The 14,451-nt window shown below is 36.6% G+C and overlaps 1 protein-coding gene across 14 annotated transcripts in view; it reads right to left on the reverse strand.

The window, feature by feature from the left end:
* SGIP1 (SH3GL interacting endocytic adaptor 1) overlaps positions 1–14,451 on the reverse strand; it is a 214,751-nt gene that overhangs the window by 20,582 nt on the left and 179,718 nt on the right. For all 14 annotated transcript variants that reach the window (XM_054483842.2, XM_054483836.2, XM_054483819.2 and 11 more), the window contains one exon: positions 4,240–4,351. In XM_054483842.2, the coding sequence (XP_054339817.1) occupies positions 4,240–4,351 (112 nt within the window). The remainder of the gene's footprint in view (positions 1–4,239; positions 4,352–14,451) is intronic.

Consider the following 14,451-nt stretch of genomic DNA (forward strand, 5'->3'; position numbering starts at 1 on the left):
TTCTAGTTTAAACAGGAAGACAGATACTGAATAAATAATTAAAATGTGATGATAAAAGAAGGATAAGAGAGAGCCGAGAAACCTAAGCTTTTCTAGGGAATTAGAGAGTTAATCTCTGACCCTTATTTTTAAGCACTAAGGTTCTTTAAATAGGAACTAATAGCGGGAGATGTGTTTCCCCAATCAGTAGCAAAGGTCAAGGAATTTGCTGCCTGTGAGCTACTGAGAAAGTCTTACATGTCAGAATACCTGTTACAGGTGCTCTGAATATTTACAGGATAACTATATTTAAACGGGTTACATATCATAGTGTATAAAAATTAAGATAGTAGATTTCTGTTCCCAGTGGATGGTCTGAGAACAAATGGCTTTGATGCAGGATGACAGGGAACTATAGACAAAATCAAATCCAAATGCCTTTGCTGCATCATTTCTCTGTTTGGCACCTTGGCTGGCATTATTTCTACCTGGTGATAGAACTTGAGTTGTTTCCTTGAAAGTTAATGATAAAGGAAGAGCAATTAAAATGGTTGCTGAAGGTGAAATTAAATATATAAGAGTGTCATTTCATGATTCATTTATAAGTTTCTGATTTCAAAATTTTAATGAAATATATTGGATCTCCCACCTACCAGCATACAGGATATCCTACAACTATTTATGGCAATAAAATTAAAAACAGATTCCATATACATCCACAAGTCAAAGACTCAGTTAATTTAGAAGTGTATAGGAAAAACACTAATATTAATTTGGCTCAAGTGCCGTGTCATTGGAATGCCAAGGCCGCAGACATTGGGCTTACAGGTGCAGACCACCCTACACGCCTGTCATAGTGTACTGGGAAACTGAACCAGGATGAAAACCCTGGCTTATATTGTGACAGGCCGATGGGATAGGCTGCTATACCACTTATTGGAATTAAAAAATACGTTAATAAGGGCTTCTTGACTCCCATTGCACCATATTTACATCTGTTCTCTGGTGCGCTTGGTATTATATTTATGCACAAGTCTTATTTTCCATATGAGCTGTCTTTATCACCAATATATCTTCTGTCTAGCACAATGGCAGGTACATAGTAGCCATTTTGTAAATGTTAGGTGAGTAATTCAATTCAACTTATTCAGTAAATATGCCTTGTCCTGTTTAGCTGAGGACACAACAGTGAACCAAACAGGCAAAATCCAGCTTTCATGGTATTTACATTCTAGTCAGGGAGAAGACAAATAATGGACAACAGTAACAAAAAAGATGTTAGAGAGAAGGGCTATGGAGACAGAGAACGTGAGGTAAAGAGGAAGAAAATGTTGACGGGGTGGGGAGCAGTGTTGTTATTTCATATAGGATGGACAAGGAAGGTCTCTTTGATAAATTTACTGAAGAATCATGAAGGGAATGAGGGGACAAGTCACTCAGAACCTAGGAGAAGATTTCACAAAGGCAGAAAGTGAAGTAAATGAAAACCCCTGAAATGCGGATGGGTTGGGGTGATGGAAAAGAGTCGCCATGAGGCCATGTGGCTAGAGTGGAGTGAATATGGAGGTGAGGGTTGGAGGCACAGTCAGGGATAAGGAAAGGAGTGATGGAGATGGGATCAGAGAAACAACCACTGGGGTGAGGCTGGGGGACTCTCGAAGGGCAGATCATGGAGGGTCTTGTAAGAGTATTATGAAGCATTTTGTTTTTACTTTGAACAAGATGGGAGGATTTTGAGCAGAAGAGTGACATGGTATGTTGAGACTTTGTAGGGGTGCAAAAGTGGAAGAAGGGAGACCAAAGAGGTCTCTCTGAATAAATTAGTGGATGAATGAATGAAAGCCAATTAGGAAGCAGACAAAGATGAATTCATTCTTGTGTGATCCCCGGTGGTTTTCTCTCAGGTATATACATTCACTCCTGACTGCTCTTATTTTTCAAAAGCACATTTCTGGCCAGGCACAGTGGCTCACGACTGTAATCCTAGCTCTTTGGGAGGCCAAGGTGGGCAGATCTTTTGAGCCCAGGAGTTCAAGACCAGACTGGGCAATATGACAAAACCCTGTCTCTACAAAAAATACAAAAATTAGCAGGGTGTGGTGGCATGTGCCTGTAGTCCCAGCTACTCAGGAGGCTGAAGTGGGAGAATTGCCTGAGACTGGGAGGTTGAGGCTGCAGTGAGCTGTGATTGTGCCATTGTGCTTCAGCCTGGGCAACAAAGTGAGACCCCATCTCAAAAAATAAAATAAAAACATAGAAGGATGTTTCTGTCTGCTTTTCTCAATTCAGGCCAACCTGATTTTCTAAGGTATAGGTCAGTAGTCAGTGATAAATATTTCTTAGAACTGGAATAACAGAAAATTATGCAAATTCTTTGTCCAAAGAAGAGTCTACAGAACAAATATGTATGAATAAAGCATATCTGCAGCTAACGCTCATGGTGTCTACTTGCCTTAACAGTTCAGACGTATGCTCTATAGGAGGTAGCTTGTGATTTCTATTGATATGGGGATGTGGCAAATGAACTTTCTGTTTTGAAGATGAAAGAGAAAAGACATGGAAAATCCGGAGTCCACAGTGTTTGTTTCTCTACGATATTCTGGGTATAGAATGAAACCTAGATGTTGTTTAAAGAGACATGAAGTTGATAGATCCTAGTGGCTGGCTAGTACACTTAAAGGTGGAGTTACTAATTATATTAGTTTTCCATTATAATATTGTTAGATTTCGAGTTTTACATCTAAAACTAGTGTTTCTGAAGTGCCAAGAGGATTCATGATTAGTTATACCAATTTCCACTTAAATATATATGGAGATCCAAGTTCTAATTATATTTAATTATCACTGTTTCAAAATTTTTTTATAATATAGTCTAGTGTTCTATATATGCATTGACTTTTTCTTCTCCAGTTTTTAAAATTGTATTTATTTTTCTGAAACAAGGTCTTGCTCTGTCACCCAGGCTGGAGTGCGGTGGTGTGATCATGGCTCACTGCTGCCTCTGCCTCCCAGGCTCAAGCGACCCTCCCACCTCAACTTCCCAAGTAGCTGGGAGTGCAGGTGTGCACCACCACACTCAGCCAATTTTTGTATTTTTTTGCAGAGGCAGGATCTCCCTATGTTGCCAGGGGTGGTCTTGAACTCCTGGCCTCAGCAATCCTCCTGTCTTGGCTTCCCAAAGTGCTGGAATTACAGGTGTGAGCCACCATGCCTGGTCTCCAGTTCTTATTGTCATAAATATTAAGTTTTTCCAAGCCCTAGTCTTTGTAAGTAAAAAAAATTAAGAGCAATTCTTTCCTTACTTAGGTTTTCCCTTTATTGATCAAATTCAGGCCTGGAATTATATTAATGACACAACTGAAAATAAGTCTGACTTAGTTGTTTCATTTTTGGTGTAGATCACTAATCACTTTTAATCTTTTTTTGGATTACAAATCTCTTTGTTAAGTGATAAATGTTATTATAGACTCTTTTTATAGAATAATGCACACATGCACACACATAAAATACACAATATAATTTCAGGGAAACCGTTGATTTTCTGAATCCTATCCATGGAATTCCTTAGCAAGAGGTCAAATATTTAATTACATCACATATGCATTCAGACCAAGTCCATTGTCAGTATGTACATGTATAAGTGAAATCAGGCTCATGTAAACAGAAAGTGGTGAATTTTCCCTAGAATTTTTACTTTGCTCTGATTATAATTTTTTCTTTCTCTTTCATTTTTGGCCAGTTTTTCCTTACTTAGTAGGGGTCACAGAAAATTTGTTCCCTTGCTACTTTGTGTGTTTTGAGAAGGTGTTTTTTTCTTTCATGTTCTCATTCCAGTGAACCATTGTTTTAATTTATATGTGGGTGATTCCTGTCCAGGAAAGATTAAGACAATAAAAGACATGATCTGCACATTTACTTTTGTGAGACAATAAATTTCCTCATTATTGACAGACTGGGCTAGAGTTTTCTGGTACTTGCAACCAAAGCAGAATCAAAGATTTCTAGATATCTAGAGTAAGTTCTCTAGAACCAAAATGGAATCAAAGATTTCTAGAGTAAATTCTCTTGATACATTTTTTAAAAGCATGAAATCAATATTCCTAATGACATTTTCCCCTCTATCCTAGCTGTGCCATCTACTATTGCTAACTGAATTATTTTTTGCTTTTTAAAAGAAAGAATGAAAAGGTTGTATTTAGGCTGTTCCACACTCAATAGGACAGAACTCAGAAAATACAATGGACTAAGTATCAGACTTACTTGCTTGGGTCCGCTCCTTTGAAATAGGCATTGACTGTTTCTGTAAATGCTGCTGCAACAGGCAGAGTGTCCTGAGCTCCCATGGTTAGGGGGCTGGGCCCCCTGGAAGAACCTGCATGAAATGAAACATTTTCATTTATTATGAAAATAGGAGACACTTTAGTATATGTGAAATTAAAAGCCCATTAAAGGATTAAGGAATAAAATCTACCCCTTAATGTAAAACAAAATGTGCTAAGAACCATAACTCTGTATATTCAACATAGAGCTCAAGTATTTAAAACGAAATATTTGGCTGGTTTACAGACAAACACACTTGAAATTAATTCAATTATGTATTTTGCTACAGAGAAGAAAATCCAAGCAGAACAAAGTCACAGGGGTTTTCAAATGTTTTGCATAAAACATAAGGCAGTATTTGCATGACAGTTTGTACAGCAGGTGGTTAATAAAGACAATTATTAGTTTCCTATCTGAGCATTCATTCCAATCAATTGCCCATACTCAAAACTTTTTTTCATTTCTTTGTTTTGAATAGCAGCCAAGTGGTATCACATTGCCCATTTTTTTTTTCTGGATTATTTCCATTTCAAAAAGCTCAGTTACTCGCAGATCAAGTAAGCTCAAGTTTACATGTCCAAAAACATACACAACCAAACTATACACATTGACTTAGCACAAAACAGAAATGCACTAATTCACACTATTAAAAATAATAGCATCTCTCGTGTCTGTTGAACACCTGCTATATACAAGTGTTCATGCAGACACGGGCAAGGCATGTCTGTATGAACATGGGTGCCTTGCATGAATAATCTCATTCAAATTCCACATCAGCCCTGTGGGATAGGTGTGATTATTCCCATTTTATAGAAGAGGAAACAGAAGCTCCATGTAAGTGACTTGCCCAAGATAATATAGTTAGCTAAATGGCAAAACAAAAATTCAAACCTAGGTTTATCTCTCTATAAAACTCATGTTTTTCCCACTATACCATGCAGTGTACTAAATGAAACAGTTTCCTGTATCATTTTGCTGTAACCTGTAGCTTCTGAAAAGTATCAACGTTTAAGATTTTTTTCTGTTATTGATCTCTAGGCATGGTATTGAACAGTGAAGTTTTGGTAATACTCACTGCTTCCCCTTCCTGCCAAACAAAATGCATTTACTCTACCCCACTCCCGGCATAGACTACATACTTTAGTGTTAGGCTTGTTTCTTTTGCCTTCAATAACTTTTGTCCTCTTCTCCAAGTCTGAAAATAATCTACCATTTATACACCTCCCTCCTCAATAAAGCTTTCCTTGATCACTCTAGTTCATGCTAGTGTCTTTTCTATCTCCTCTTGGCTTTCAATATCTTGGACTTGGCAATTGACAATTAATTTAACAAACAGTTATCTAATATCTAATATCTACTATGTATCAGGTATTATGGTAGGTGCTGGGGATTCAAAAACACATGGCCGTTGCCCTCAATGAGTTACCATCAGCAGCAGCATTCTGATCATCAACATCATCAACATTCACTAATCTTAATGACCTCCATTAACATTATTTGTTGCACACTTACTAAGTGCTTTATATATATTGCCGGTGTAAATGTATGAAGTAAGTATTGTCTTCATTTTACAGTTTGATGGAACCAAGGCTCAAAGAGTTTACACAACTTGTTCAGTCCTGCACAGCTGGTATGCATAAAGTTTAAGATCGGCACTGGGGTATGTATGAGTTCAAAGCTTAGACTCTGAGGACGTTATTAGTTTGCCTTGTTAGTAGGCAATTATAGTACCAAGTGGGCACTTACAGTGCCACTGGGTGAGTCTGAAGTTGGAATGTGCATGGCTAAGTCTTTGCTGCCCACAGAGCCCTAAATTTTAAAAGGAAGGAACAATGGCATTAGCTTCTTTAATGAGACCTTGACAGTCCCTAAAACCCAGCCTGGATGATATTGGCCTTTCACTAAATACATGTTGAATTATCCATGGTTGGGTCTCAGAAAAGTAAGGTTTATGCACATTTATAAACTGTAAAGGCACAATAAACACAGGCCATTATTTTGTAATGGTGTTGTTCAGTTTATTTCATCACTCATTAATTCAAATGTTTATTGAGCAGCTACCAGTTTCTGGAGAAGAATGGCTTCTCTAACTGTTGAGGCCACAGTGGTAAGAGGGCTGGACTGTTGCCACTCTATCAGGGTCATTGCCACTATGTGATTGAAACTTGGTGTTTGGTGAGGAGGATAGATAAATCTACAATCAAATGGAGTGATTTGATAAATTCTTTAAAAGAATGAGCAAAGCTCTATGAAAGCACTTAATGATGCTTATATAGATCAGGGAAGGTTTCATTAAGATGATATTGGAGCTGAGGTCTGAGGATGAAGATAGTCTTACAAAGGGTAGAAGGAAGGAGGTCCACCTTGTATGTATGTGTGGAACTGAGCAGACACATTTTAAGAAACCACAGGAAGTGTGGTATTTGTGTGTGTATGTGAGTGTGGTGGGTATTTAAGGGTGACATGTGGAAGCAAATGAGGCTTGGGGAGTTAGCAATTAGGTCATGAAGAGTTTTATATAAATATTTAGGAAAATTTGTCTTTATAGTCTAAAATCATAATTCCTTTTTGATAATCTAATACAAATCTAAGAATACTTTTCAGAGCAAAGCACACATATATACATCATTTTTATTATTTAAAGTAGAATTATAAATTTCCTGAGGTTCTTGGGGTCCTGGAACTGGGGTTAGAACACCCTGAATGGAAGATGGGAGGCTTCTGAAGTATTTGAAACAATGGACTTGAGTTTAGAGCATGCTAGCTATGTAAATGTATGAAGTAAGTATTGTCTTCATTTTACAGTTTGATAGAAACAAGGCTCAAAGTGTGGTGCATCATTTAGTGAAGGAGAGAATAATGTAGGTGAGGAGATTTCTTAGGAAAAAAGATAAAAATGATGAGAAAAGCAGATATTAGTATATAAAGGGAATGTCATCATCATAATATTTTTCAATTCTGCAAAGCATTTAATAGTCTTCTATGATAGTCTTGTGAATAAAATCGTAAAAGTTGTGTGGATCATAGTCTTGCCAAGTGAATTGACAATTAGATAAATCACAACATCCAATGAGCATGAATCAGTAGTTATACATCCATTGCGAGGGAACTCTCTAGTGGATTATCTCAGAGATCGGTCCCTAGTCTGGCCTCTTTGGTGGCTTGGATGAAACTGAATAAAGTGCTCAGATGTGGCACACTGTAGTGGCTAAGAGCATGGGATTTAGCATCAGACATACCTGGGATTGAGTCCTGTCTCTGACACTTGTTATCTAAATGATCTTTGGCAGGGATGATGTCATGATACCCATTTTGTAGGCCTGTTCTGAGGATAAAATGAGGCAAAGCATTTAGCACCGCGCTTGAACCATAGTAAGCACTCAGTAATGATTAGCTACTTTTATGATGATCATCATGGCAGATTCATTAAAAGTGCTAAAAATTTTCTTATATTTTTGAGGTACTGAACTGGAACTTATAAGAAAAATATCAGCAGAAACAAGTGTAAAATTCTTATATATCAAGGTTTAAAATTAATGAAACAATTGTGGTTTGCTGAAAACTTGCTTGGTAGAAGAATATGTGAAGAAAAGCACCTGGAGGTTTTAGTTGATCATCAATTTTCTATTGTTGAGTTCCAAACATCTTGCCTAGCTTGGGCTATATCAAAGGATGAGTAAGAGACACATCACTAGAAATGATGGTTGTAGTGCTTTTTGTTTGCTTGTGTGCTTTGTTTTAAAGCTCACAGATGGCAATTGGAACACACATCCACAAGTCAAAGACCACACTGTTCATGTAATGATACACAAGGCCATCTGTGGCATGATCAAGACCCATTTCTCCTTACCCACCTCCCCCCACGCCCCCCAACAACAACACATTCTCTAGCTATGTTAACTTCTGGGCACTATAGTCCTTATTGTAGAACTGATCAATGATGCCAGGGAAGCAGAAACACAGAAAACAACAAACATTTAAAGAACTTTCTTATCTTTAAGGATCCAAAATTTACAACCCTAATTTCTTCACATCCCTATACATTGCAGTTGGTACTCCATTTTGTGTTTTACTTTTTCCCACTTACAATATTCCTTATTGCTATTTGGTCTACATATCATTTTCCACAACTATTTGTTATTCTACAAACATTATCCAAAGATTGAACCACTTCTAGATAGCAATCTAAATCCATCTTTGTTTAAACTGGTATTGTGTTCCTTTTTTAATTTCCTTAACATGTAATTTATTCCTACAAAGTAGAATGACCAAATCAAAAGGCAGATCAATGTTTAATTGACAAGAATACCAGGTATTTTGCATAAAGATTATACTCAATAAAAATGATATGAGTAATAAATGAATGCTTTCATCCCCCCATAGCACCTCAGAGAGTTTTTGTTTAGTAGCATTATTGGAAAACAGGGCTAAAACCAGAAAAGTGTTCAAGATAATGAGAAATTTAAGCCTTATGACCTAAGAAGACTAAGAGGGGCCTGGAAACTATTCTCTAATAACTGAAATAATATTAACAGACAGCGGCTCTGGAGACCAGAGTTCAAGGCTATAGATCTGCAAGTTAAGAGCTCTGTGGCCTTGGGGAAATCTCTTAACCTTAGGTGTTAAGGTTCTCTCAATCATGAAATGAAGGCAATAGACTGCATAGTGTCTGTGTTTTAAGATTCTATGATTTTAAGTTGTCTATAGGCATTTAGAATTTTTACAGTAAGAACAACTTTCTAACAGAAAAATATACTGCCCTGAAAACAGCAAAACCTCACTGGAGATTTGGGTGGCTCTGTCATATGTACTGAGACACTACCATGTACAAGATAGTGGTGAGGACACAAATATGTAGTCTTTCAGGAAAAAAGACATAAACATATGGAAAACTAAATAACAATAATGTATGCAAAGAAGAGATTAGGTAAGACAATAGTTCAGGTGACATCACTATGGGATTATTTCACTGCAAGATTAATTACCAAATGAGTGGTATAGCAGATGCTATTTGTTGATTTAATAAAGGAAATCTGGACTCGAGTCATATAGACTTGGGTGTGAATCCTGGCTCTTTGGCTTACCATCTGTATGTCGAGGGACAATGTATTTAAATCTCTCTGTAATCAGTTTCCTCATCTTAAAATGGTATAAAGATAGTATCAATGTTAAAAGCTCATGGTGAACATCAAATAGGATAACATTTGTGAAGTACTTAACATGGTATATACTTGAAAACATATAACTAATATTATTGTTTTTGTTGCTGTCATTTTTGTCAGGGTGAGCTTTACTGAGGTTGTTGAATTAGAGTTGGTTCTTTGAAGTTGAGTAGGTTTTTAGGCAGAAACAAATGGAGATACAAAACAAATAGAATTCTTCACTGAACATGGAGTTAGCGTAGAATTCTTTCAGCTTCCTTCCATCACTAAAATTCTATCATATAATCTGCGCGTGTGTGCCAAATTTTTCACATATCACATAGGTGGCTATTATATTGATTTCAGTGGCTTGATAATAATACTTGTGTCAATAGGAGATAAAGTTGGTTGAATGCAGGTTTATTTTATTCAAATAAACAAATTGATTATTTGAATAATCATAATTAATTTATTAAAATGTGAGTTCCTGTAATAATTAGACATTGTGCTAGGTGCCGAGGGATACACAGAAATGTATGAGACATATCCTTCCCTCTATGGAGTTTATTGTATAAAAGGGGATTATAATATTAACTACAAATGAAACACTATATGAAGTTAGAGAACAGTTTAATATTGTAATTGTTACATTATTGTTGTTAATAATAATTTACAAAGAATTCAATTGGAGGCAGTATTTATTGACATGGCTTTAATGTCTGTCCTTCAATAACATCAAAAATCAAACACTAATGTGACTTTATGTTCTTGTACACTGGAGTGTACACAGGTTAGGTATAATTATCTCTAGTGCAAAGTAACCCTGCTGGTAAGTGGTGAAGCTGAAATTCAGTCCTAGGTTTTCTGGCTCTCTTAATGGTAATTGTAGCAGCAATGAAAATTTCTATCTCTTACTGCATACCAACCACTGTTCAAAGGACTTTACTTATATTAATTATTAATCCTGGTAATAAGGTAAGTTTATGAGTGCTATAAGGTAAGTAGCATTCTTGCCCTTGTTTAACAGATGAGAAAATGGAGGTTTCAAGAAATTCAATAGCCTTGCCATCGTCACCTGGCAAGTAAACAATCAAAACTGCATCACAGAACTGTGATGCAAACCAAGCACTGCCTGACTCTGGATGCCGCCCTCCTCCCTACCTTGCTCAAGGAGCATAGAAGTCAGGAGAGAGTTATCTTAGGAACCTGATAACGTGTTTGTGATACCCCCTAGAAGGATGAGTTGCTGCCATTAGTCTGTGGACCTCCGACAAAAAAGCATCTCCAGAGTACTGGGAAGCAATTGACATGCACACTTTGAGGGGGTTCTGAGGAATGGAAGAGGGCACAGACAGCCACCAGTGTGTGACTGTGTGTTTTCTGAAAGGCGGTTTTCTGTGACTGTCATTACCAAGCAAGGTCACACAGATGTACACATGTAGACAGCCTGAGACTAAACATAATTTAAATTCTTAACAGCAGTATGACATCTGACATCTTTAAAAGATGAGGTCCTTAATTTATGAAAGCATTTCATGGGGAGACAAATGAAAAATGAACGTGGGGAAGGAGAACAGACTGTATATGTAAGTGTTTAAAGAAGAGAAAGAGACTTTTTAGAAGAGAAAGAAAAAATTATAAAAAAAAGAAAGAGAAAAAAAGCAAAATGCACAGGTGCAGAAATTGAATACAAGTATAAGAAGGTTTCCTTTATAAATAAAGGAGTGTTTACCTCCTGAGTTTAATCAAGTTGCCTCCTATGCACTTCCGCCAATCATGTGCAGTGAGCAAGCCTGCGTTCAGGCAGGCCAGTCTCCCCTTCCTGTGCACTTTCTCCATTTTCCATATAATCTCTTCCACTCTGCAATGTTGAAGTTTAGCACTTTCTGTCATCAAAGCCAGCTCATGAAGACAATGTATTTTCAGTTGTTTTACATTTAATATGAATTTATGTCAAACTAATGGCTCCCTCAGGGGTGTTGTGGCATTTGTCACAAAATTAACAATAAATGGTAATATCTATTATGTAATGTGTTCAAATTCTGTGCAATGATTCACATGTGTTATCTCCCTTAATTTGCACCACCATCTCACCAAGTAGGTGCTATTTTAAACATCTCTTTCTTACAGATGGGGAAAGCTAGAGTGCTTAAGTAACCTGCTCAAATTCAGATAACAAATGCCTGCAATAAGGAGTCTAGGATGGTGTCAGAGGGTGTGGGCTTCAGTCTTGACTGTGCTTCTTCAATATTTGACCTGAGCTGGTCAATGATTCTAGCTTCACCTCTGTTAAATTAGGACAATAATACCAGTGCTCCCAATCTTATCCAAGGAAGGATCTGCACCACTAATGCCAGATGCCATAAGAGCTGCATATTTTACCTCCTGTTCATCTGAGGTTGGAAACAGTCACCCGGAAAACACAATCTGAAGCATGGGCAGCAGGAGAGAGTGGTCTGATTTGTTTAAAGACTGTCCCCATTTTGCAGGCTATCAGGCCAAACAACTGCCCACCCTACCAGATCTGCTGCAGGCAGGGGGCAAATGACCCTTATGCCCAGGGATGACAATGCAGGGATATAACCAACAGATGGAGACATCAGAAAGCCTCAGAGTGCATAGAAGACAGATGATGCTCCAGAAGATGTATGAAGCAGCAAAGAGTGAAAATTAGACTAGCTTTTTCTTTAAAAGCTGATTATATTAGTTAGAATTAGGAAAAGATAAATGAGACCTAATTCTACAATAATTTATAGAATATGTTATACATAATGCAGTGACAAAGGGAAAGAATGTTGGAAAGAGATTGAATTAATTTTGAATCTGGGTTTTACCCTTACTCTGCAACCCTGAAAAATTACCTGACCTCTCTGAGTTTCAGCTTCATCATATTATAAAATGAAGACCGTACCTTTTACAGACATTGGGAGGATTAAATATGATGATATAGGATGTTCTATGTTCTTGTTATTTGAGGATAGTCAATAACAGAGAAATCATTTAACAAGGTACTTAAAATGGATACTAAAATTTCGTAGTACGTAATGATAGAAAGGTTTGATTAAGATTCTAAGCTGTCATAAACTAAAGTTGTGAAACGATCTTTTATTAACAAAGTTTAAGCTACATTAATAATTGAGTTCTTAGAATGAATAAAAATAATTTGTGTTGATATTTTTGGGAAGGGTATATTTTTCTGATAAAATTATATTAATAGCTTTACACACCACCCAAGATTTAGGTTTGCCTTTGATTCAGGATCATAAATGCAGCCATTATTGCAGAATTAATTGAGAGTTTTATACATTATTCTAAGGGTCTCTCAGTTTCTTGTCTTTCTTTTGAAGTGGCTCTGATGTAAGCTTATGTTTTTCCCTCTTCTTTAGTAATTAATAATTTTAATTTCTGTTAAATTCTAAACTGACAATGACTTTAGGTGTGATGAAAAGCTTTACATCATCAGTTTCACTGACTTCATGGAATCCTATATCCTTCCTAAGACTGGCAATTTCACTTGCAATAAATATGCACTGTATTTGCATGGTATATCCATTGTTTATATGATCAGATGTTTATGGGAAAATTTATTGGGTTCTGCATTCATGTGATGGGTGGGGATGGACACTAGTGTTAATTAGGGAAAAAGTGTATCAGAATGAGGACTAAGGTTATAAGTAAATACTTTCATGTTGCTGTGGTCTTTGCTTGTCTTCAGAATCCAGTAACTGCAAGGTGACCAATAGTGAACACTGGGACAAAGAGTTTCATTAGTTTATGTAAATTACAGTACCTGACACACAGCAAAAACTCGATAACTTGGCAGCCATTATCATTAGCAGTGAAGAAGAATTTGCCTTACAGTCATGACATGTTATATACTGTTTCAGGCTCTCCTCAGCACCAGATGCATTTAGTAAATGAGGAAAGAATAAAAAGAAAAGTAGAAATTCTTTCTATATATTTCAGTAGAAAGAACTGTATCAGGATAGCTTAACTTGAAAAGGTAAGTATGCTCCTGTGACATTGTGAATCTTAGCTGAAGCGATGATTAATAAAGTTACTTTTTTATGATAGCAAAAACTTTTCAAAAATGTTTAGGATAGGTTTGGGAGAAAAGAAGTCAAAATAAAGTTACTACATATAAATTTTTAATTTTTTCCCTTTTCTCTAAATCTTGGAATATTATGATCGTAGTTGGCTTAGATTATATAAAATATTATATAAAATATATCTTATATGTGTGTAAATTGTGTGTGCTCATGCTGCATATAATATAAAAATCTATCTCTATATAATGTTTTCTTGAGTGTTTTGATAGTCTGATACTATCACCTAATCTAATTAATAATAATGCTACGATGAGAACTAAAAGAACATATACTTTCTGAATTCTGGGGACTGTGCTAAATGTTCCACACGCATTACCTTATTAAATGCTTGCACTTTTAAGAAAGATGTATTGTTATCCCCATTTTACAGCTGACAAACTGAAGCTTAAAAAAGTCAAGAAGCTTCTGTAAGTGCTGCCTTGGTTTCTCCTGTCCTGAGGTAAGTAGCACCAATTGACCTGCTAAGTGAGAATACAGAGGAAAAAGGGCAAACCTCAAAAGGGGAGGAACAATATTATTGAGTACTTGCTATGAGCTAGATACTGTCTTTTATGCTTTACACATAGTGCATCATTTAATTATGACTACAACCACATGTCCAGATAGGCATTACTACATATTATAGATCAAGAAACTGAGTCTGAGAGGAGAGAACCATTTACCCATGTTTCTGCAGCCAGTAAATGGTGGAGTCAGAATCAAATCTAGATTCACTTGACTCCACACTTTTCCATATAAGAGCCCCATAGGCCTCTTCCTCACCCATGGTAGCACTGGGTGAGTTATCCTTGCTACATGCTTTTCAGAGTGCTACATGTTCTCCTTCATGAAAATGAGGAAAGTGTACTTAGGAAAGTCAGTTCTCCAATGAGAACACATGGACACAGGCAGGGGAACATCAC

The sequence above is a fragment of the Pongo pygmaeus genome, chromosome 1 (genome assembly GCF_028885625.2).
Source record: "Pongo pygmaeus isolate AG05252 chromosome 1, NHGRI_mPonPyg2-v2.0_pri, whole genome shotgun sequence".
Taxonomy (NCBI): Eukaryota; Metazoa; Chordata; class Mammalia; order Primates; family Hominidae; genus Pongo; species Pongo pygmaeus.